Below are 25,676 nucleotides of genomic sequence, written 5' to 3' on the forward strand. Positions count from 1 at the left end.
ATCCATTTATTTATTTGGGGGCATCAGGAGTTATTTCTGGTTTTGCACTCAAGAATCACTTCTGGCAGTGCTCAGGGAACCTGGTCAGCTGTGTGCAAGGAAAGCTCCCTTCCCACTGTACTATTTCTCTAACCCGGATCTTAGGAATTTTATTTAGTATTTTATTTTTCTTTGTAAGAAACTCCCAAATTAGGGGATGATGAGCTAGATAACTCCACATTCCTTAAGCATGTATACAGGAAGCCTAGATTTGACCATTCAGACAGAAATAGCCCCTGAGCACCACCCAATGTGGTACCCGTCCCCCAAGGAAAAACACAAACTATTGTTTTACAGAGTGGTTGTATCATTTTACATTCCTACCAACAATATGTAACAATTATAAGGAGGTGAAAGAGTTAGTACAGCAGGGAGCTCACTTGCCTTGCTTAAAGCCAACCCAAGTCTGATCCCTACCATCCCCAAGCACCACCAGGGGTAATTCTTTAAGGTAAAACCAGAAGTAAGCCCTGAACACTAACTGGTGTAGCCCAAAAACAAAACAAAAGATAGTAAGAGGTTAAGGCACTTGCCTAGTAATAGGCAGCCAACCCTAGTTTAAGGTCCACCCAAACTTATATATTATCTTTCAGACTCATAAGATGATGCATCACATTTTCCCAATATCTTTGACAAGGGCAAAAGAAAGCTAGTGGTATTTAAAACTCATCAGTATGGGGCCGGAGAGATAGCACAGTGGTAAGGCATTTGCCTTAGACACAGAGGAACGGTGGTTTGAATCCTGGCATCCCATATGGTCCCCCGAGCCTGCCAGGAGCGATTTCTGAGCATACATCCAAGATTAACCCCTGTGCACTGCTGGGTGTGACCCAAAAACAAAAACCAAACAAACAAACAAAAAAACCTCATTAGTATGACAAAAGGAAAGGTCATAAATATGGACTATATGGTATTTAGGAACTATTGATTAGAGACACTATCAGTGTATGTGATTGAAAACTATAAAGAGAGGGGCCAGAGTGATAGTATGGAGGGAAGGCATTTGCCTTGCATGCAGAAGGTCGGTGGTTCGAATCTCGGCATCCCATATGGTCCTTGAGCCTACCAGGAGCAATTTCTGAGCATAGAGCCAGGAGTAACCCCTGAGTTTTGCCGGGTGTGACCCAAAAACAAAAACAAAAACAAACAAACAAAAAAAAACTATAAAGAGGGTCTGGAGAGGTAGCACAGTGAGTAGGGAGTTGTTGCAACTCAGGACTGACCTGGGTTTGAGAACCAATGTCCCGTTTGGTTCTCCAAGCCCGCCAAGAGCAATTTCTGGGTGTAGAGCCAGGAGTAACCCCTGTGCACCACAAGGTATGACCCAAACAGACAAACAACTAAAAGAGTTGATAGAATACCGAGGCAAATAGACACCTCCAGAGTGGGGACAGAAGGCAGGCTATTGTGACAGAAAGATAATGGTTTTCTTGACTGGTGCTTTCCCACGACTTCCTATCCCATATACTTCATATGTAGTCTTTATATATACATATATATATGTATGTTACCTTTGTATATTAAATTATTTTTAAAATTGGAAGTGTAGGGCCAAGCGATAATATAGCAGGTGGGGTGTTTGTCTTACACATGGCCAACCCAGTTTTGCTCCCTGGCACCCCCATATGGTCTCCTGAGCCCCCACTTAGAGTGCCCTGAGCAAATAGCCAGGAGGAAGCCCTGAGCATCTCTGGGTATAGCCCAAAAACCTAAAACAAAAAAACAAACAAAAACACACAAAAATAAATAAGATTGGGAGTTTGGGGCTGGCTAACCTACCAAAGAGTATTACATACAACCTTTACTCCTGTGATACCCTAAAACTGCCCTTCTCCTCAGGAATCTCCAGAATCTGCTAATCCTGACTGCTATCAAGGCAGACCACACTCGAGTCATGGACTATATCAATCGCCTAGATAATTATGATGCCCCGGACATCGCAAGCATTGCCATCACCAGTATGCTGTATGAAGAGGCCTTTGCCATCTTCCGCAAATTTGATGTGAATGCCTCAGCAATTCAAGTGAGCTACTGAGTGTTGTTATGTTAGATCTGAGCACTCTTTGCCACACTGGGCTCTTATCATTGCTAAGGGTGTAAGAACCTCTACTTGCTTTGTTCATACTCTGCTTTGTTCCTCTCAAGTGACCCAAAATCTTCCCAGCTTGTTGGCTCCTTCTGTACATCTATTATCTCCTACCCTTCCCAGACATTATCCAAAACTCTTCTAGACTTAGGTGATTAATAGCAAGGGCTTGTATTCAGCCTGGTGACTAGAATGCCTGAGTTTCAGGGCCTCTTAAACTGATGATTGATCCAGTCCCTTCATTCCTAAAAAAATTTTTAAACCAGCCTTCCTGTCTGCCTTTAGACTCACCATAAACTCCCCTCTTTTTTTTTTTTTTTTTTTGGTTTGTGGGCCACACCCGGTGGTGCTCAGAGGTTACTCCTGGCTGTCTGCTCAGAAATAGCTCCTGGCAGGCACGGGGGACCATATGGGGCACCAGGATTCGAACCAACCACCTTTGGTCCTGGATCGGCTGCTTGCAAGGCAAACACCACTGTGCTATCTCTCCGGGCCCCAAACTCCCCTCTTTTAATACTCATACACATCCCTTTTTTCCAAGACTATTGGATTTGTCTGATTTTACTTTCATATCGATTGTGTAACCCCCAGAACATGTGACTTTAATTTTTCACTTAATTATTTGAAGTCTCTCCAATACATTTTTCTTTCTTGTCTCTTAAACCAATTTTTATGTTTGCCTGTGAAATTTCTGATGTCAAAGCTATATTTTTCTGTTTGTACATAGGCTATGGCCTTGCTCAGCCTTCCAGGCTAGCCTATAATCCTTTTTTTGCTGGAAATACTATCTAGTTCCCCACAGTAGCCCCGTTGAATCATTACAGCTTATGTGTTCCACGGTACTAGCTCTAATCAACAAAGGAGAAAATTCTTTGTCCTACCCCTAGTCTAAAAGGCTTAACTTGGCAATCTTCATTTCTTTATGCCCTTTGTTGGTGTGTCTCTTCCCATTTAACTTTCTCAATCCTATGCAGCAAAAACTTCTCTTCCTTTCTATCCATTCATCTGTAAGTATTTAATGCCCAGTTGTTTTTGACTTGAGTCAAAATGGTCATCCAACTTTAGGTAGAATATAGAACTAAATTAAAATCCAGTTGTTTTCTGTAGCTGTTATAGAAAATTGATAACTTTCTTGTACCTTAGGTCCTGATTGAGCACATTGGAAATTTAGACCGAGCATATGAGTTTGCAGAGAGATGCAGTGAACCTGCAGTATGGAGTCAGCTGGCCCAAGCCCAGCTACAGAAAGACTTAGTAAAGGAAGCCATTGACTCTTATATCAGAGCTGATGACCCATCCTCTTATCTGGAAGTTGTTCAGGCAGCCAACAGGAATGGTAAGTGACCCTACTCTTCATAAGGGTCTGCTTCTCACTACTGTTCAAGTCTGGCGAAGTAAATTGATCTTCCTGAGAGTTCACATGTACTAGGCATCTAGAGATGCCAGAGATACAGCTAAGTGAAAGTTCTTTGGTGCCAGAGAGATACTAGAGTGGGAATGGTGCTTGCCTTGTAAACAGCTGACCCTGTGTTTGATCCTTGGCACTCCATATGGTTCCCCAAGTCCTGCCAGATGTGATCTCTGAATAGACCCTGCAGATAGAAGCTTTAAGCATATCCAGGTTGGCCATAACCCCTGCAAAAAAATTAAGTTTTTTTAGAATATGAAAAGCATTGTATTCTATTTATATATGCTCTTCAGATGGTTGTAACCCTCATTTATGTAACCAGTTTTTTGTGTGGCTCTAAGGAATTACTCCTGGTAGGCTCAGGGGACACTATGGTTCTTTTGTTTGTTTGTTTGTTTTGGTGCTCAGGGGTTACTCCTGGCTAAGCACTCAGAAATTGCCCCTGGCTTGGGGGGACCATATGGGACACCGGGAGATCGAACCTTGGTCCTTCCTTGGCTAGTGCTTGCAATGCAGACACCTTACCTCTAGCGCCACCTCTCCAGCCCCACAGGGGACCATATGGGATACTGGGGATAGAACCATCTGCTGCGTGCAAGGCAAATGCCCTACCGCTGTGCTATCTCTACAGCCCTATGGGACTAATTTAATAAATAGAGTGCTTATCCTTAAAATTTTGAGGTCAGAGTCTAAGAGCCAAAATTTCTCCTGGCCTTGGGCTTGTGGGCCAGTTTCACTAGTGGCAGAAAAAAAAACCTCTCTTCCAGTGATGCTTTTTACTTAGTGACAGAAGTTCAGTCCACAGGAGCAGTTACTGTGTCATTCTTCCCATCCCTTTCTCTGGGCCACTATTTAAGGCTTTGTTTAACCAACTAAGTTCAATACCTTCAAGTGGAGCTATAATACATCAGATTAGGATGGGTAGACCTGGGTTCATTCCCCCAGCCCCCATAGCACCACATAAAGCCAAGAGTAATCCCTCAGCACAGCCAGAGCTGTGTGTGTGGCTGAAAACAAACAAAAAGACCTTCTAGACATTACCTAGATCTCAAGCCCTCAATGGAGTAGAAGTTTAAACCCTTAGAGTAGAAGTGTCAGTGTCTTGACTGAAGACAGAATATAAAAAATTATACCCCTTGTTTAATTAGCAGCTCTGGGTTGGTTACTTTTGTTTGTTTGTTTGTTTGTCTTTAGGCAATTGGGAGGATCTAGTTAAATTCCTGCAGATGGCCAGGAAAAAGGACCGTGAATCATATATAGAGACTGAACTTATTTTTGCCCTGGCTAAAACCAATCGTCTCTCTGAGCTAGAAGATTGTATTAATGGACCCAACAATGCCCACATACAACAGGTAGGTTTTTTTTTCCCTCACTCCAATCTAGAGACTCTGAACTGCTGTAGATGGTTGTAGATGATGTAAAAATCACTTCTAGAGTGGCACAGATTTATGTTGTTGAGAATTAAGCCAACAGTAAGGTCCTTATTGCTATAATTGGTATAAAAAAAGAATTAAGGGAGGCCAGAGAGATAGCACAGTGGTAGGGCATTTGCCTTGCAAGCAACCAATCCAGGATGGACGGTGGTTCAAATCCTGGCATCCCATATGGTCCCCCGTGCCTGCCAGGAGCGATTTCTGAGTGCGGAGCCAGGAGTAACCCTGAGTGCCGCCGTGTGTTGAACCAAAAACAAACAAAAAAATATTAAGATACATTTATCTTGACTTGTTCATGGCCATAGCTTTCAGAATGAGTCCCCTAGAAAAGTTATTAGATCTATGTGCATATGTCCTAGCTATTACTATGAGAGAACAAAGTGAACTGAATAACTGGTAAAATCAGAGATATTTGAAAATCAATAGTTTTCCTGGATGTCAGTAATTATCAAATAACATTATTTAGCAGACAACCCTTTTTAATGAAGAATAAGGCCAGAATGATAGTACAGCAGGTACTGTGTTTGCTTTGCATGCAGCAGCTGACCTGGGTTCAATACTCAACCTGGGTTCAGGCCCCCAAACCCCACCAGGATTGATCCATAAGCGCAGAACTAAGAGTTAGCCCTAAGCATTATTCGATATAGCCCCTTCCCCCAAAGTCCTTTGCCAGGGTTGGAAAAATAGTATAGGGATTAAGACTTACATGCAACCAACCCTGTTTTTTTGTTTTTGGTTTTTGGTTTTTGGTTTTTGGGCCACGCCCGGCGTTGCTCAGGGGTTTACTCCTGGCTGTTTGCTCAGAAATAGCTCCTGGCAGGCACGGGGGACCATATGGGACACCGGGATTCGAACCAACCACCTTTGGTCCTGGATCGGCTGCTTGCAAGGCAAACACCGCTGTGCTATCTCTCCGGGCCCCCAACCCTGGTTTGATTGCTGTACCACATGATCCTCAGAGTATATGTAGGATTTAGCCCCAAGTACCTCTGGTCTTGGAAGCCACTAGCTCTACTGAACAGCATCACATTCTGCATTGAATTTCTGGCCTGTTTGGACAAGAATTCATAAGAGGGGCCCCTGAACCTCCTGCTCTTCCATGACTTGGGAAGTCCCTCCCCCAGGAAAAGTAAGATTTGCCCAAAATGTTGAATAAAAGAAACAATTAAGGGTCCAGAAGAGGTAGTGCCGCAGGTTCAGTTCTTGCCTTTCACATAGCCAACCCAAATCGAACCCCAGCACCCTACGTGGCACTCCCAGCCTCCTGGAGCATAGTCAGGATTATGCCCTCTGTACTAAGTATAGACAAAAAAAATAATTAAAAGGGGGGGGGCGGAGAGATAGCATAGAGGTAGGGTGTTTGCCTTGCATGCAGAAGGGTGGTGGTTAGAATCCCGGCATCCCATAGGGTCCCCGAGTCTGCCAGGAGTGATTTCTGAGCATAGAGCCAGGAGTAACCCCTGAGCGCTGCCGGGTGTGACCCAGTAAAACAAAACCAAAAACAAAAACAGAAAATGAAAAAACAGTTAACTCTTTTTTTTTTTTTTTTTTTTTTTTTTGGTTTCTGGGCCACACCCAGCGGTGCTCAGGGGTCACTCCTGGCTGTCTGCTCAGAAATAGCTCCTGGCAGGCACGGGGGACCATATGGGACACCGGGATTCAAACCAACCACCTTTGGTCCTAGATCGGCTGCTTGCAAGGCAAATGCCACTGTGCTATCTCTCCGGGCCCAACAGTTAACTCTTGGAGTCACTGTAGTGTTAAGGTTTTTTTCCAAGCCCAGGTGTGGCCCAATCCCCCCAAAATTTTATATATGATTTGTAACCAAAATTTAATTATAGATGAAAGAATTTAACATAAAAACTGAACTTTTTTCTTTGTAACACAATCAAAAAAATTGGTGGGGTGTATAGCTTATGCCTGGCAGTGTTCAGAGCTTATTCCTGATTCTACATACTGGGATCTGCATTCAGGGTGTGGCTTAGGGGACCATTTGAGGTACTGGGCTTTAAACCCAGGTTGGTTAAATGCAAGGCAATGCCTTACTTGCTTTATTATCTCTCTGACCCCTTTGACATTCACATTTGTTTGCTTGTTTGATTTGATTGTTACTCCTGGAGGGACTGGAAAGATAGCACAGTGGTATGGCATTTGCCTTGCATGCAGTCTATCCAGGACGGATGGTGGTTTGAATCCCAGCATCCCATATGGTCCCCTGAGCCTGCCAAGAGTAATTTCTGAGTGCAGAGCCAGGAGTAACCCCTGAGCGCCATCGTGTATGACCTTCCTCCCGCCCCCAAAAAGGAAAGAAAGTTATTCATGATTTAACTTCAGTCATGCAATGTACAATACATTATAATAATATTATAATAATAATCACCAGTGCCTATTTCCCACCACCAATGTCCCCAGTTGCCCTTCCCCCTGCCTGCCTATGGGACATTTTATGCTCTCTCTCTCTCTCACTCTCTCTCTCTCTCTCTTATCCTAACTTCCTGCCCCCATTTTTAGACACTGTGGTTTGCAATATTGTTACTAAGGGGCATCATGCCTATCACTTTATCCCAATCACATTGTTGTTCTTTTTAATCATAATTTTTGGAGGGTCACACCCAGCAGCGCTCAGGGGTTTCTCCTGGCTCTACGCTCAAATCGCTCCTGGCAGGCTCGGGAGACCATATGAAATGCCGGGATTCGAACCACCATCCTCTGCATGCAAGGCAAATGCCCTACTAATGTTTTAAACTTACCTTTACTATCAGAAAATTAATGTAAATGTTGGAAAACAAAACATTACCCAAAATCTCTTTCTGAATTCTTTTTTTATTTTTGTTTTGTTTTGTTTTGAGCCACACCCATTGATGCTCAGGGGTTACTCCTTGCTATGCGCTCAGAAATCACTCCTGGCAAGAGGGACCATATGGGACCATATGGGACTGAGGTCCATCCTAGGCTAGCACTTACCTCTAGCGCCACCACTCAGGCCCACACTCTCTGAATTTTTTTTTTTTTTTGGTTTCTCTCTGAATTTTTTTTTTTTTTAGGTTTTTTGGGCCACACTGTTTGATGATCAGGGGTTACTCCTGGCTAAGCGCTCAGAAATTGCCCCTGGCTTGGGGGGGACCATATGGGACGCCGTGGGATGGAATCGCAGTCTTTCTTGGCTAGCACTTGCAAGACAGACACCTTACCTCTAGCGCCACCGCGCCGGCCCCCTCTCTGAATTCTTTTTTTTTTTTTTGGTTTTTTTTTGGGGGGCCACACCCGTTTGACGCTCAGGGGTTACTCCTGGCTATGTGCTCAGAAATCGCCCCTGGCTTGGGGGGACCATATGGGACGCCGGGGGATCGAACCGCGGTCCTTCCTTGGCTAGCGCTTGCAAGGCAGACACCTTACCTCCAGCGCCACCTACCTGGCCCCCCTTCTCTGAATTCTTAACATTATTTTTCTTTCTTTTTTTTTTTTTTTTTTTTTTTGGTTTTTGGGCCACACCCGGCGATGCTCAGGGGTTACTCCTGGCTGTATGCTCAGAAATAGCTCCTGGCAGGCATGGGGAGACCATATGGGACACCGGGATTCGAACCAACCCCTTTGGTCCTGGATTGGCTGCTTGCAAGGCAAACACCGCTGTGCTATCTCTCCGGGCCCTTAACATTATTTTTCTAATAGAAGAGTTTACTTCTTTACTTCCTAATAGAAGTCATATTTGCTTCCCAGGAATAGGAATATACTAAATCCCTCCAGTTACTGGTCTCACTAGTCTGTTTGTCTTGTTCTCACCTCTCTGTGATATTCCTAAGGACCAGTGTGCTCCCTTTTCTGTTTTGGACCACACTGTACTATCACTCCAATTGTGCAGAGTGCTGTGGTGACTGTGTGTTAAGCCCGTCCTTAGAGAGTCAGGTATTGCATTACAAGTAGATACTTGCAGTGATTTTATGCTCTGATGGGAAACCAACAAGAGCCTAATTACAGGGGGCTCTAAAGAAGAAAGGAAGAGATTGGAAACACAGATAGCAGGAGCTGGAACAATGGTACAGTGGGTAGGACATCTGCCTTGAGCCATCATCCCAGGTTCAATCCCTGGCACCTCATATGATTCCCAAGCCATCCAAGAATAATTCCTGAGTGTAGAGCCAGGAGTAACCCCTTAGCACTGCCAGGTGTGGTCCAAAATAAACAGAAAAGAAAACAGACTTTTGGACCAGAGCAATAGTACATTTTTTACCTTGCACATGGCTTATCAGGGTTCTATCCCCATTATCCTACATAGACCCTCAAGCATAACCAATATATAACTAGGAGAAACCCCTGAGCATCACCAAGTATGTCCCAGAAAAAAAGACATAAAAGAAGACTTATTTGGGGGAAATAAATAAGGAAAGGGTAGAGACAGAATAGTAGTTGATAGCTGGGTTGAGGTCAGAATGAGAATTGTTTGCTTAAGTTTTCAGCTTGAGAAAGTAACAATGGTCTTAAGCTACTGGGAGTGATTTAGTACAAAAGATGAAATTGATTCAGGGATTTTCTGACATTGACCTAAAGCCAGGAAGGAGAACTGGGATCAGTGGCTCCAGTAGAATTGGTCCAGATAAGAGCCAATGTTGCAGCGATGGATCTGTGTTTGCAGAGAAACTCTACCTATTTCCTTCAGGAGATGGGAGGCTGATTATTCAATTTGTGGAGTTGTTTGAAATTTAAAGAGAAGACATAGGAAATGGTTGGCAATGAGAGAGTCCCTGGTTTAAAGAAAAAAGATTGTTCTTGTTGCAAAATTAGTATCCTGAAGTCCAAGAGAAACCATTAAACACTTTGGGAATCAGATCTGTGTTTAGCCCTACAGACCTAGGTGGTGAATTGCTCTAAGAAATATTGGATGGGGGCTGGGCGGTGGCGCTAAAGGTAAGGTGCCTGCCTTGCCTGTGCTAGCCTTGGACGGACCACAGTTCGATCCCCCGGTGTCCCATATGGTCCCCCAAGCCAGGAGCAACTTCTGAGCACATAGCCAGGAGTAACCCCTGAGCGTTGCCGGGTGTGGCCCAAAAACCAAAAAAAAAAGAAATATTGGATGGGGGGGGGGGCGTGGAGAGATAGCACAGTGATAGGGCATTTGCCTTGCACACAGCCAATTCAGGTGAGATGGGTGTTTGAATCCTGGTGTCTTATATGGTCTCTTGTGCCTGTCAGGAGCGATTTCTAAGTGCTGCCAGGTGTGACCCAAAAACCATATTATATATATATATATATATATATATATATATATATATATATATATATATATTGGATTTTTACCCAAGGAAGTATAACTGATGGGTGAGTGGTAAGAATATAGACTAGATTCAGATAGGGAATAGTAGGGCAGGAGTTGTGGGGTTGATCAGGGCATTGAGCTAGAAAGAAGGTGGGGAGGATGCATGCAGATAGGCTTTCTTATGCTGGGCCTTCCAGCTCTCATAGTGATTATTATTTTAACTTCCTTCTGGAAGAGAGGTTCTCAAAACAGATAAAATAAAAAAGTTAAAGATTTTTGGGGGGCCCGGAGAGATAGCACAGCAGTGTTTGCCTTGCAAGCAGCCGATCCAGGACCAAAGGTGGTTGGTTCAAATCCCGGTGTCCCATATGGTCCCCTGTGCCTGCCAGGAGCTATTTCTGAGCAGACAGCCAGGAGTAAGTTACCCCTGAGCACCGCCGGGTGTGGCCCAAAAACCAAAAAAAAAAAGATTTTTGGGGCCAGAGAGACAGTACGGTGTGTAGGGTGTTTGTTTGCATGAGTCTGATCTAAGCTTGAATCCCAGCATCCCATATGGTCCCAAGCCCACCAGAAATAAATGCAGAGCCAAGAGTAAGCCCTGAGTACCACTAGGTGTGGTACCAAAACAAAACAGAAAAAGAAAGAGAAAGAAAGCCAAAGATATTATGGAAAGAGGTAAAAATCTGTGAATGGATCAGGACGAAGATGGTATCTAATCTCTAAGAGAAATTTTCAGTGGGAAAGAAGGGACTGGCATGGAAGCTGCAAGAAGCACAGTTCAGAGGCTAGAGCAGTAGCACAGAGGACAGAGGGTAAGGCATTTGCCTTACATACAGCCGACACAGATTCAATTCCTGGTATCCCATATGGCCCACCATGCCTGCTGGAAGTGATTTCTGACCATAGAGCCAGAAGTAACCCCTAAGCACAGCTGGGTGTAGCCAAAAAAAAAAAAAAGAAAGAAAAGTAAAGAAAACCATCATACCTTAGTCCTAGGCCCATTGGATATGATGGCCAGTACTCACAAGAGCAAGTAGTATAGAGCTACGAGAGGCTGGGAAACATGTTTCATTCTCCAGGAGCTCTGCAGCAGCAGGCTGCTGTGTGATCAAAAAGTGATGCTGATCTTTTCCCAAATACAGAAAATACCTTTGCCTCTTGAGAATTTCATGAAGCATTAGCTAAGCCTCCCATGTAGGACTCAGTGAGAGTATCCTATTGTCTGCAGGTTGGAGACCGCTGTTATGAAGAAGGAATGTATGAGGCTGCCAAGCTGCTATACAGCAGTGTTTCTAATTTTGCCCAGCTGGCTTCTACCCTGGTCCACCTTGGTGAGTATCAGGCAGCAGTGGACTGCAGCCGCAAGGCAAACAGCACACGGACATGGAAGGAGGTAAGTGTTAAAGAAGGAAGTTTTGTTTATTTTTCTTGTTTGTTTGGGTTTTGTTTGTTTGTGGTGTTTTTTTTGGGGGGGGGAGGGTAGAAACAACCTGGCAACTCTCAGGGGTAATTCATGGCTATATATTCAAGAATTATTCCTGGCTTGGGGGGGACCATGTGGGATGCAGGAATTGAGCTCAGTTCAGCAGCAGACAAGGCAAATGCCCTATCTGCTGTACTATCACTGGCCCCTGAAGGAAGTCTTTTCATGAAGTCTCCAGGAGAGCTCTGGACTAATAAATCATCTCTCCTTCTGTTCTTTCTGCACTCCACACTGTTGTGCCAAACAGGATGCATTTTGATGCTTGCCTTATCCAGTTAGGATTTTGAGCTCTCTGGCATGACTTGGAGATTTTTGTAAGCTGACATTTATAATTAATGTGAAGGCCCTGTGGAGACTACCCCCTTGTTGTACAAAACATCTCTCAGAAGCTGTTTTTTTGTTTTGTTTTGTTTTTGTTATTGTTTTGGAGCCAACTGCAGCAGTGCTTGGAGGTTACTTCTGGCTCTGTACTCAGAAATTACTCTTGGCAGGCTCGGGGGACCATATGATATGTCAGGGATTGAAGTCAGGTTGGATGTGTGTAAGGCAAATGCTCTACCACTGTGTTATTGCTCAACCCCAGAAGTTGTATTAATAGTATGGAATTACTAATATTACAGGTATATCATAAAAACACTTTAAATCATAGTACTTTATAAGTAGCATAATCAGTATTAATTGACATTGGTCTTTTTGGTAAATTGGGAGAGCATAGTAACTTGAAATTATGTGTTGTGGGCCCAGAGAGATAGCACAGCGGCGTTTGCCTTGCAAGCAGCCGATCCAGGACCAAAGGTGGTTGGTTCGAATCCCGGTGTCCCATATGGTCCCCTGTGCCTGCCAGGAGCTATTTCTGAGCAGACAGGAGTAACCCCTGAGCAACACCAGGTGTGGTCCAAAAACAAACAAACAAACAACAAAATTACATCTACAGAGGCTGGAAAGATAGCACAGTGGTAGGGCATCTGCTTTTCACACAGCCGATCCAGGAAGGATGATGGTTCAAATCCTGGCATCCCATATGGTCCCCTGTGCCTGCCAGGAGCAATTTCTGAGTGCAGAGCCATGAGTATCCCCTGAACACCTCCAGGTGTGTCCCCAAAACAAAATAAATAATAAATTACATCTACATTGTCACTCTACAGTACATCATTAAAAATGAATAGGTGAGGCCAGAGTAACAGCATGGTCAACCTGGGTTCAATCCCAGTATCCCATATGGTCTTCCAAGCACTGTCAGGAATAAATTAGCATCTGAGCACAGAGACAGAAATAAACACTGAGCACCCCCAGGTCTAGCCCAAAAGCAAAATAATAGGCAGGCCAGGATTGTAGCTCAGAGGAAAAGCACTTGCTTTGCACTCGTGCGTGCATGCGCGCGCGCAGGTGTGTGTGTGTGTGTGTGTGTGTGTGTGTGTGTGTGTGTGTGTGTGTGTGTGTGTGTGTGTGTGAGTGAGGAAAAGCACTTGCCTTGTGCTCGTGTGTGTGTATGTGTGATCAATCTTGATTCCATCTCTGGTGTCTCTGCTGCTACATATGGCTTCCGAGCAGTGCCAAAAGTGATCCCTAAGCACCGCCAGTGTGACTCAAAAGCAAAATTGAAAATACAGCTCAGGGAGCCGGAGTGGTTGCCTTGCAAATGGCTGACCTAGGATGGACTGCGGTTCGATCCCCCAACATCCCATATGGTCCACAAGCCAGGAGCGATTTCTGAGCGCATAGCCAGGAGTAATCCCTGAGAGTCACCAGGTGTGGACCAAAAACCAAAAAATAAATAAAAAATATAGCTCAGGATCCTTCCTGGATCCTTTGATCAGAACCATTTTCTGCACAGTAAGGCTATTGATATAAGGTGTGTATACTGAAGTACATGAAATAGATGCGTAACTTTAAATTACTAAAGCTCTTACCCCTCTAGAGAATCCCATGTTCTCTCTAAAAGACCCAACTTTCTCTCCATAGTTCTCTTCTCCATATTTTACTTCAAAACATAATTAAAGCAACTCCTTCCAAGTAACAGCACTTATATGATATATACTCCATAATGATTATTTTTGACATTTGTTAAATTCTTTTCAGATCCCAAACCTAATATTCCAGCATCACTTTCCTTTCATCTAGAGACCTTCATATCTCAGGACTTTGAATTAATGCATATTCCATCATCTTTCTATTTTCTTGATCTGCATATTAGAAATGTCAGTATTTTTTTTCTTCCGGTGCCATGTAGCTTACTATACAGTTATCTTATTTGCTCAGAATTCAGTTGAAGAAGCCCAGTTTGCTGGTGTCTGCATGTACAGCTGCACCTTCAGTAGCCAACTATTATGGTACTTGGCCTCCCCTCAGGGCCAGTAATGTTGTCTGGCCTTTCCTCCCTCTAGGTGTGCTTTGCCTGTGTGGATGGACAGGAGTTCCGCCTTGCTCAGCTGTGTGGTCTCCACATTGTCATTCATGCAGATGAGCTGGAGGAGTTAATCCTCTATTATCAGGTAACTAGATTCTGACCAAAGATGATTTCTGCTGGTAATAGAAATGATGAGTGACATGTAAACACAGGTCCCCATTTGTTTTCCTTCACAACTCCATGAGGATTCAATCTGAACTGTGGCCCTCTCCTACTCTGAAATGAGTTCTGCGAGGGTGCTGTGGTCAGGTGTGTATTGGCCACATCCTAAGCATGCTATTGATCTGCCAGGATGGAGGCTACTTTGAGGAACTGATCTCTTTGCTAGAGGCTGCCTTGGGCCTGGAGCGAGCCCACATGGGCATGTTCACAGAGTTGGCCATCCTCTACTCCAAATTCAAGCCACAGAAGATGCCAGAACACCTGGAGCTCTTCTGGTCCCGTGTCAACATCCCGAAGGTAAACCAGCCCTCCTCGAGGCTCTGGCTGCCATATGCATGCCTGGCACTAGCCCAACCCTTGGCCATGGCCATCCCATCAGGTGTTGAGAGCTGCAGAGCAGGCACACCTCTGGGCAGAGCTGGTGTTCCTTTATGACAAGTATGAGGAATATGACAATGCAGTCCTCACCATGATCAATCATCCTACTGATGCCTGGAGAGAGGGACAATTCAAGGACATCATTGCCAAGGTAAGAAGACAGTGGATACTAGTTCCTGCCTGCTTCCACCAACCCTGTCCTGGAGGTAAGTGAGTTCCATTCCCAGTGTGTGTGCCTCAGAATCTGATTGCATTCTCTTACGTGACTTGCCACTATTGGGCAGGTGGTGGGGGTCAGATTTGCATTGAAGAAACTGGTTAGGGTCCCTCTGATAAGCTAAGGGGAGGACAGTATGCCACAGCACTCCACATGCCCTTCCAGCCTCTAGGACCTCCCTCTCCCATCTTTCCCCCTACATCTACAACCCTATAAAACCAAACATTCATGTTCGTTCTTTCTTTTACAATCAGCTCAGGACAGTCTCTAGACTCTATCTATTAATCTTTTTGTTGTAAATTTTTCACTATCTACCATCTTCCTCTCATATCTCCAAGACTTCCTTTTTCTGTTTTGTTTTGTTTTTGCTTTTTAGGCCACACCCGGTGACGGTGATGCTAAGGGGTTACTCCTGGCTATGTGCTCAGAAATTGCTCCTGGCGGGGCCGGAGAGATAGCACAGCGGTAAGGCATTTGCCTTGCATGCAGAAGGATGGTGGTTCAAATCCCGACATCCTATGTGGTCCCCCAAGCCTACTGGGGGCAATTTCTGAGCGTAGAGCCAGGAGTAACCCCTGAGCACTGCTGGATGTGATTCCCCCCCCAAAAAAAAAGAAATTGCTCCTGGCTTGGGGGACTATATGGGACACTGGGGATATTGAACCATGGTCCATCCTAGTTTAGTGCGCGCAAGACAGATGCCCTACCGCTTGTGCCACCGCTCTGGCCCCTCTCTAAGACTTCCAACCTTACAAGCATGTAACTGGGGCTGTAAATGTCATCATGTAGAGATACAAAATCAAATCTGCCATCTGTCTCCTAATGTCTTTAGTGTTTGAGGTTCAGAAGACATTCCTGACAGTACTTAAGTCTGCCAGTTTCAAGTCTCAGGTTCAGAAATGCCATGGTGGTTGTGTCCAGGAGTGCTGGGGCCACTAGAACTACATTCTGTGGAACAGTGACTTCTAGGGCTATCTACAATAGAAGTGCATAGGTGGGAGTGAAATAATTTATTACTATGGCTATAACTCAGGGCCTCATGTCTTTTTGCCACATCCACCAACACTCAGGTTGCTCCTAGCTCTGCATTCAGAAATTACTCCTGACAGGCTCAGGAGACCATATGAGATGCTAGGAGTTGAACCCGGGTTGGCAGTGTACAAAGCAAACGCCCTACCCACTATGCTTTCGCTTCAGCCTCAGTCCCCATACTCTTATACTAAGTACTCTGACTTTATTTCAATGGCCTTGAGTAAGTTATATCTCCACTGGTCTCTCCTGTTTGCTATCTGCCTTGTGTCTGTCCTGCCATTCCTAGAGAGTAAGCAAAGACCTTTCATCTAGATCTGCTGTCAGGTGTTTTCTGTGCTATAGACATTGTTGAGGGCAAGTGTGAATGATGTTGGGTGTCCAGCTTTATCTAAGCCTCTGATTTCACTGGGAGCTGTTAGAAGCAGCTTGAAGTCACACATTATACATACATATGTGTATGATGTGTAGACTACAGTGTTTGAAACCAGTGAATATCTAACAAAAGTTCTACCTTGGGAAATGCTTGTAGGCTTCCAGTAGAAGAGAGATTAATCAAATATTTCAGTGTGTATGGTAGCCTATAGATAGCTCAGTGACAAAAATGCCTGCCTTGCAAATCTGAGACTGATGCGACCTCATCAATTCCTTACAATACCCACATGTCCAAGAACAATCCAAATATCTCTGCTATTTGAGATGTCTGTGCTACAATCTAATGCAGTGGTCCTCAAACTATGGCCCGCGAGCCACATATTGTATTTGTATCTGTTTTGTTTCTTCATTGCAAAATAAGATATATGCAGTGTGCATAAGAATTTGTTCATAAGTTTTGTTTTTACTATAGTCAGACCTTCCAATGGTCTGAGGGACAGTGAACTGGCCCCCTGTTTAAAAAGTTTGAGGACCCCTTATCTAATGTGTTTGGGGTACCACAATTAAAATGTAAGCACTGCAACCAAAATGTGCATCAGCATCACAACTAATATTGTACACCCTGTGAACACATGTGCAAGCACTGCCACCAACTATGCAAGTGCAGGCAGACACCACAACCAAAATAGTTTGATCTCCAGTTATCACAACAGTTATCACAGTTATCACAAATAGAAGGAGGGAGGAAACAAAATAAAAATTATTTTGGGGGCCAGAGCGATAGCACAGTGGTTTGCCTTGCATGTGGCATATCCAGGACAGACCTGGTTTGATCCTCAGAGTCCCATATAGTCCCCCTAGCCAGGAGCAATTTCTGAGCACATAGCCAAGAGTAGCCCTTGAGCGTCACTGGGTGTGGCCCCAAAAATAATAATAATTGTTTTTGGGCAAGAACAGTAGTACAGAGGGTAGGGTTTTTGCCTTGCATGCAGCCAACCCAGGTTCTATCCCCAGCACTCCATATGGTCCTTCACATACCATGAGGAGTAATTCCTGAGTGAAGAACCAGGAGCAACCCCTGAGCACTGCCAGGTGTGACCCCAAAACAAAAGAACAATAAAAATAATTGTTTTAGGGGCTATAGAGATAGCATAAAGGAAGGGTGTTTGCCTTGCATGCAGAAGGTCGGTGGTTCGAATCCCAGCATCCCATATGGTCCCTTGAGCCTGCCAGGAGCAACTTCTGAGCACAGAGCCAGGAGTAGCCCCTGAGAGCTGCCTGGTGTGACCCAAAAACCAAAATAATAATAATAATAATTGTTTTAGGGGTCGGAGAGATAGCATGGAGGTAAGGCTTTGTCTTGCATGCAGAAGGACAGTGGTTCAAATCCCAGCATCCCATATGGTCCCCTGAGCTTTCCAGGAGTGATTTCTGAGCATAGAGCCAGGAGTAATCCCTGAGCGCTGCCAGGTGTGACCCAAAAAAATAAAATAAAAAAATAAATTGTTTTACAATAAAGAAATGAAAAAAAATAAAGAGGAAAAAAGAAAAGACATAAAGAAGAAACACATACAAAAATAACAATACAAAAAATAATTTAAAAAACAATTAAAATTTTTTTTAATTTTTTTAAAAATTTCTGGGGCTAGAACAATAGAATAGTGAGGAGTAGGGTATTCGCCTTGCATGTGGACAACCGGGTTTTGTCCCCAGCATCCCATATGGTCCCCTACTCCCTGCCATGAGTGATTACTGACTGAGCTCAGAGCTAGGAGTAACCCCTGAGCACCAAGAGGTGTGACCCAAAATCTAAAAACAAAGTTTCTGTACTCTAATGCTCTGGGAAAATTGATAGGAAGCCATGTCTGCTTAATCATAGGATGTGATTGCTTTTTCACATTTAACTTCTCTCAGAGCAGTGTGTATTTTAAAACTTATGTCATGCCATAGTGGAGGTGGTTGTGGTGCTTTTCTGTTTTTTAGTGGTGTCTTGGGCAGTTATCCATGAAGCATCAGTATGTTATCTGATGACCCATATGAGATTACCTTGATATGGTCATCAGGGCCAGCAGTTTTGCAGGAGAGGTGGAACCAGCACAGCATCTTGAATCCAAAAACAGGCCCACAAATTATGTAGGGTCTTGGAAGCTGTAGCTATAGTACAGCAGATACAGCCATGGGTTCCTGAGCCCTGCCAGGAGTGATCCCAGATCACAGGATCATACGGTATTGCACTCAAAAAAATATAGGGAAGTGACTGACAACAAAAATTTTTAATGCACAGATCAGTGCCTCTACTTCCCTGCAACACTAGAAATAAAACTCACTCTTATCTTTTCTGGGAGAGAGGCAGGTCATTCCTTCATCATAAGTCACTAGTTGGTCTGATGATTTAGGCAGAGGGAACTTTACCTGCACTGTGTGTACTAAAGAAGTGGATTTTTTAGAATCACCATTTTCCTATTGTTAATATTCTATTTTAATATTTCTCAAATATTTTCTGTATTTTCCATTTTCAGCATTTGCTGGTGGAGACCTAAGTTGCATCAAGCTGAACTATTTTTTGGCTCTTTCCCTTTGAGCTATGTGTCTGCTCTGAATTTCAGCTATCCTATCTATAACATGAGCATAATGCATGTTTCTTTAGGGGGAGCAGGGACTGGGCTACACTAAGCAAGACTTGGGTTATTCCTGAGTAACATTAGCATAAAAGAAGCATAACATAAGCACAACTATTGCTTGTAATGGATGTTAGGAGTCAGAACAGAATATCTGGTGCCCTCAAGCTCATGACAATTTTTTTGTTGTTTGGGGTCACACCTTGCAGTGCTCAGGAGTTACTCCTAGCTCTGCTCTCAGGAATCATTCCTGGCAGGCTGAGGGTGATATGGGATGCCAGAGATCAAACCAGGTTGGCCACATGCAAGGCAAGCACCTTATCTGCTGTGCTATCTCTCACCCCTCATGACAGAATTTATAAGCAGTAGATTTTTGTTCTTTTTGTTTGGCTTTGGGTTTTGGGTCACACTCAGTGGTGCTTAAGAGCTGTTTCTAGCTCTCTGCTTAGGAGTGATCCCTGGAGGTGATCAAAGGACCATAGCAGTGCTGGAGATATGAACCAGGATCATTGGGAAGCAAGGCAAGTTCTTTAATCCCTGTACTATCTCTCTAGTCCTGAGCATCAACTTTCTTTTCTGAAAAATAGGAGTGATGCCCTGTTTCTGAGCCAGGGTGCTGTGGACAAGGTTCAGTATGGCATCTGGGTCAATGGGCATGGTTTTGATACTCCCATCCTGGCGTGTAACTCCATAGAAGTGTCCCAGAAGAATGTCAGTACTCCAGAACAGTTACCTCCAGGAGGCTGAGAGTGCCAGGTGCTCCTACTCTAGTCAGGGAGTTGAGAGGCTGCACTGTCAGTACCAGCCAGAGTGCCAAGAACAGCAAGGGCTGTAGTCAGCCCTCTTTTCCTGCTTTTTGATCTACAGACCTCACTGAACCCCAAATTGCTTCCACCTATCTGAGCTCAGTATGGCTGTGGGTTAGTTCTATGACCTGTGCCCTGCATACACCCTGAACTTCCACTTCATGCAGATACCCACATTACCGCCCACATAGTATGTGTTCTAGAGGGCAGCACAGTAATTGCTTTGTCCTCCTGAACACCAGTCCTTGAGATCAGTAAGCCTCTGAGTGATACTACTAGCAAGGACAGTCTGTCAAGAATATGTCAGCAATAGACTGAGTAGCCTACCAGACTCTGAAACTTGGGACAGTGGGTACAGGATTCTCTTTAAGTGAAGCTCAGCCCTTTGCTAAATGGGGCTACACAGTGTGAGCTCCACAGCAGTGGGGATGTAACAGGGCAAGTAGCAATTATCCTAACAGCTCTGGCTGAGCTTGCTTTAGAGTGCTAGGGAAATCTTCCTTGAATGAAACAATGTTTTAGTGTTGAGTTTATTGAGGTCATTCCTTCAGCAGATAGTGATTGAGCATTGGCCCCATGTTAGAAAATGAGATGATGCAGAGATGGGGTAGATTAAGACTTGTTTCTTTGATTGTTGGGTTGGAAGTGGTGAGAAGAAAAAATGCTTCAGAAGTGGAAAGGGGACAATTGGGATCATGCTTAGTCTTATAAGGGTTATCCCATTGACCTTACAAATGAAGTGCACTTATTATAAATAAAGAACAAAGACCAAAGGAAGTGTGGCAGTAGGTTTTCAAAAACGGGCATTGTTTGACCCTTGGTTCTGCCTCATCTGCAGGTGGCCAATGTAGAACTCTATTATAAAGCCCTGCAGTTCTATTTGAACTACAAACCTCTGCTCATCAATGACCTTCTGCTGGTGCTTGCACCCCGGCTAGACCATACTCGGACTGTTGACTTTTTTTCAAAGGTAAGTCAGCTAGAACCCCAAGAACTGAAAAAGAAAAGTTGACCAAAGCTGAATGGTAGTACCACACTTAGTATGTAGTTTCGGAAATTGATTCCCAGTTAATCTAAAGATCATAATCACACTGCTGTAATTTTAGATAGTTTTTTTTCTCCCAGCCAGAAAGTCCACTGAGGGCAAGAACAATAGTTGAGAATAGGGCACTTGCCTTGTACAGTCTAACTGGTGTTCAATTCCTAGCATACTATATAGTCCCCAGAGTATCACCAGGAGTAATTCCTGAATTCAGATCATGAAGTGTGGCTCAGGGGGCCGGAGAGATAGCATGGAGGTAGGGCATTCGCTTTGCATGCAGAAAGACAGTGGTTAGAATCCTGGCATCCCATATGGTCCCCTGAGCCAGCCAGGAGCGATTTCTGAGCATAGAGCCAGGAGTGAGCACTGCCTGAGCACTGCCGGGTGTGACCCAAAAACCAAAAAAAAAAAAAGTGTGGCTCTGCAAATCAGTGAGTGTGCTTCTCCCCATGAAAAAGAAAGTTCATCGTTCTTCCCTTCCTTTGAAAGAGATAGAGGGAGAGATGCAGTCTGAGTGGTAAAAAAAAAATCAGCAATATTATTAATGTACTTTTGTGTCAGGATAACAATTAGCATTAGCTTCCTCAGAAAGGATTCAGAGTTCTTTTCTCTAATTCTTGTTTCATTAGACTACAAGTTCTAAAACTTGAATGCTGTTATAAATTGTCAGAAATATGTTACATGCTATAATATACCTCTTAGGAGTTGATTGCCTTTTTTTACTTCAAATGATACTTGTTTAAACTTGAAATCACAGACTTGATTTAATTGCTTTTGAAAAAAGACATCCTGTGGAATTAAATCTTTTTCATTAAAGCCTCATTTCACTTATGTGTTGGAATACTCACTTATTTCTTAATTAAAATACTGCCTGTACTTAAGCTATCAGCATTTGTACTTTGCAGCTCATAAACCATGATTGGAAATTTTAGATGATATGTAATATAAAATATATGTACATCATTTACTGATATGCTGTGACATGAGAGAATCTGAACTGTTTTGTCAAAATAAACTGAAAATATTTTACAATGAAAAAAAAAGAAAGAAAAAGAAAGTTCAGGGGCCGGAGCAGTGGCACAAGTGGTAGGGATCTGCCTTGTGCATGCTAGCCTAGGATGGATTGCAGTTCGATCCCCCGGTGTCCCATATGGACACCCAAGCCAGGACCGATTTCTGAGTGCATAGCCAGGAGTAACCCCTGAGTGTCATCACCAGGTGTGGCCGAAAAATCAAAAAAAAAAAAAAAAAAAGAAAGAAAGAAAGAAAGAAAGAAAAAAAAAAGTTCATAGAAAAAACTGACATACTGTAAAACCCAGGCAGCCTTTACATGAGAATGCAGAGAGGGCCTGCTGTTGCCATCTCCAGATGAGACCTATAGCCAGTGTTGTGTTATGAGGCCCCAGCTCTGTTTTCTTTCTTTCTTTCTTCTTCTCTTTCTTTCTTTCTTTCTTTTCTTTCTTCTTTCTTTTCTTTCTTCTTTCTTTCTCTTTCTTTCTTTCTTTCTTTCTTTCTTTCTTCTTTCTTTCTTTCTTCTTTTTCTTTCTTCTTTCTTTTTTCTTTCTTTCTTTCTTTTTCTTTTCTTTCTTCTTTTTTTTTTTCTTCTTTCTTTCTTCTTTCTTTTTCTTCTTTCTTTCTTTCTTTCTTTTTTTTGTTTTCTTATGACAACTTTTTTTTTGGGGCGGGGGGGATTATACCCGGCAGCGCTCAGGGGTTACTCCTGGCTATACACTCAGAAATCGCTCCTGGCAGGCTCCGGGACCATATGGGATGCCGGGATTCACACCACCATCCTTCTGCATGCAAGGCAAACGCCCTACCTCCATGCTATCTCTCCGACCCCATCTTATGACAATTTTTTTGAGTGCCCTGGTTTTTCTGATTTGTCAGGCAGGTCAGTTGCCCCTGGTGAAACCTTATCTACGTTCAGTCCAGAGTCACAACAATAAGAGTGTGAATGAGGCACTAAACCACCTGCTGACAGAAGAGGAGGATTTTCAGGTGTGTATGGAGAAGTTTTGTCAGGTTGGCTGCAACTACTCCCATGCCCTTGGAGGGACAGCTAACTTTGAGTACTGAGGACCTGGAAAAGGCCAGTGTATTCTCCACATGCTTCCTTTGGATTAGAGGAACTGTGTACCTCATGGAGCAGTGGGGTAAATGTCAGGAATCTTCTTTATTAGGCCATCGTGGAAGCAACCACACTAAACAATTCCTAGTATGTGCTCTATGTATCCTTCATTCACGTTACTTCATTCATGTTACTTCCTAGGGCTTACGGTCATCTATCGATGCCTACGACAACTTTGACAACATCGCACTAGCTCAGCTGTTGGAGAAGCATCACCTAATCGAATTCAGGCGCATTGCTGCTTATCTGTACAAGGGCAACAACCGGTGGGCCCAGAGTGTAGAGCTCTGCAAGAAGGATCATCTCTACAAGGTCAGTATCATGATGCAGAGCAGCCAGAGCAGCAGCAGCAGCAGCAGCAGCAGCAGCAGCAGAGTTAGTCCCAGCGTCGCACCAACAGGCGCTCCCTGATAATTTGAGTGGGGTAGAGGTAATTTCACTGCTTAAAAGGAAGAAGTTAATGAGAGAGTGTTTTTATAAGAAAGATCAGAGTTGGAAGGAATCTAGAGGAACTTTTTCTGCATTAAATTAGAGCCCCTGGGCCGCAGAGATAGCATGGAGGTAGGGTGTTTGCCTTTCATGTAGAAGGACGATGGTTCAAATTCCAGCATCCCATATGGTCCCCCGAGCCAGCCAGGAGCGATTTCTGAGCATAGAGCCAGGAGGAACCCCTGAGCACTGCTGGGTGTGACTCAAAAACAAATAAAAAAAAAATTAGAGCCCCTATAATTTTGGAGCAAGACTTGCTTTGGGATTAAAAAGATAGTTCACCAGGTATGGTGTTTGCCTTGCATACAGTTGACTTGGCTTTAATCCCTGACACCCCGTATGGTTCCCTGAGCCCTACCAGTAATGAACCCTGAGCTCAGAGTCAGGATTAAGTCTCAAGCAGTGCCCAAAAAGAAAAACAAAACAAAACAAAACAAAACAAAAAACCTTTCTGTCATGGTGTTGATTCTTTTCCCCAGCAGTTTTATCCCCTCCCCAGTGTCACTTGTTATTTTTCACTCTCCCCTAATACAGTTAACACAGTGGCTGATATAGCCTAACACAGAAGTTGTGTTATGTACTTGGCACCTGCTTTACTTCTTGTCCCGATACCGGGAATCAAGAAAATTAAACAAGGGATTGGAGTGGACAGGGCATTTGCTTTGTACATGGCTGACTTTTGTTCGATTCCGGGCATCCCGTATGATCCCCAAACCTGCCAGGACTAATTTCTGAGCACAGAGCCAGGAGTAACCCCTGCATACTGCCAGGTGTGGCCCTAAAATAAATGACAACAACAACAAAAAAAAAGAAAACTAAAATAGAATCACATTTAAAATGCCAGAGTGATAAGTGGTAGGTCACTTGCCTTGCTGACCCAGGTTCAATTCTAGTATCTCATATGGTCCCGTGAGCAAGGATTAATTCGAATGCAGATTCAGGAGAAACCTCTTACCATCGCCTGGTATGGCCCAAAGTGGTTTTTTTCCTTTCATTTTCTTCTAAAATACCTACAATACTACAGGAGGTAGGGCCTTTGTCTTGTATGTGGCCTACCCAGATTCAAACTCCAGCACCTTATATAGTCTCCTGAGCCTTGCCAGGAGCGAACCCTGAGTGCAGAGCTAGGAGTTAAGCCCTGAGCACCACCAGTTGTTGTCCAAAAATAAACAAACAAATGAAAATTAAATAAAATATTAGCTTCTGCTGTTGTGTTTTGCCTCATTCATCCTCAGGTCTGAGCATCTGCTGCTCAGGGTTCAGCCACCTAGAGAGACCATGGCTCTGAAGATGTCCTCTGCCTGGCCTTGGTGTCTCTCCAATGGAATAAGGTGCAGCTACATGAGAGACCTCCATTGTCACGTGTTTCCAGCTAGTTAACAAGGATTCTTGTGTTGGGAATCCGCAACAACCCTTCTTTTTTTGTTTGTTTGTTTGTTTGTTTGTTTTGGTTTTTGACCACACCTGGTGACGCTCAGGGGTTACTCCTGGCTATGTGTTCAGAAATCGCTCCATATGGGGTGCTGGAGAGTTTAACCGAGGTTCGTCCTAGGTTAGCACATGCAAGGCAAATGCCCTGTTACTGCTTGTGCCACCGCTCTGGCCCCAAGGAATCTTGTCTTGGGAATCCCCAACCCCCCTTCTGTAGACCATGAGCATGATTTGAGGGTATTACCCCTTTACATCTTGAATCTCTTCACAGAATACATGGAAAGCTACTCTCCTCAACCCAGTTCAGGAGCCTCCTCCTCACAGCACAAAGGCCAGAGACCCTTGACATTAGCTTCATGTTGCAATTCACCTCTTAGTTAGGAGTATTAGTTCTAGATAATTATTAGATCTATTGTGGCACCTAGATCCTGGTCTTTCCCAGAGTGTTGATGACATTTTTTTTCTTAAGTTTTCAGGCCACACCTGATGATGCTCAAGGGTTACTCCTAGCTCTGTGTTCAGGGATTACTCTTGGTAGTGCTCAGTGAGGACCATTTGGGATGCTGGAGATTGAATCCAGGTTGGTCATTTACAAGGCAAGCACCCTACCTGAGCCTGTACTATTGTTCAGCCCTGCTGATACTCGTTATAGCAGGAAACACCACAGGAGCTCTGAGACCACATCACAGAATGAATGTTCAAGCACTGGCCTGAAATGAAGCAGTAGCTCAGGCAGCCTAAGGGAAGCCGCCCCAAGCTGAATCACAGCTGCTCTGTCCTGCCATGGTACATGTGAGGTCTTCAAACCATAGTCTCCCATCACTTTGGTAGCAAGTAAGCAGAGTTCTGTTGAGGGAGGAGTAACAGACAGAGTGTGAAGCCGAGGTGATC

The 25,676-nt window shown here is 44.0% G+C and overlaps 1 protein-coding gene across 1 annotated transcript in view; it reads left to right on the plus strand.

The window, feature by feature from the left end:
* The window catches only part of CLTCL1 (clathrin heavy chain like 1), a 122,671-nt gene that overhangs the window by 90,981 nt on the left and 6,014 nt on the right, over positions 1–25,676 (plus strand). The window contains exons 20-29 of the mRNA XM_049764668.1: positions 1,879–2,062; positions 3,269–3,461; positions 4,728–4,885; positions 11,446–11,610; positions 14,085–14,192; positions 14,399–14,566; positions 14,649–14,798; positions 20,531–20,662; positions 22,625–22,735; positions 23,007–23,177. Of these exons, the coding sequence (XP_049620625.1) occupies positions 1,879–2,062; positions 3,269–3,461; positions 4,728–4,885; positions 11,446–11,610; positions 14,085–14,192; positions 14,399–14,566; positions 14,649–14,798; positions 20,531–20,662; positions 22,625–22,735; positions 23,007–23,177 (1,540 nt within the window). The remainder of the gene's footprint in view (positions 1–1,878; positions 2,063–3,268; positions 3,462–4,727; positions 4,886–11,445; positions 11,611–14,084; positions 14,193–14,398; positions 14,567–14,648; positions 14,799–20,530; positions 20,663–22,624; positions 22,736–23,006; positions 23,178–25,676) is intronic.

Source organism: Suncus etruscus, chromosome 17 (assembly GCF_024139225.1).
Source record: "Suncus etruscus isolate mSunEtr1 chromosome 17, mSunEtr1.pri.cur, whole genome shotgun sequence".
Classification (NCBI taxonomy): domain Eukaryota; kingdom Metazoa; phylum Chordata; class Mammalia; order Eulipotyphla; family Soricidae; genus Suncus; species Suncus etruscus.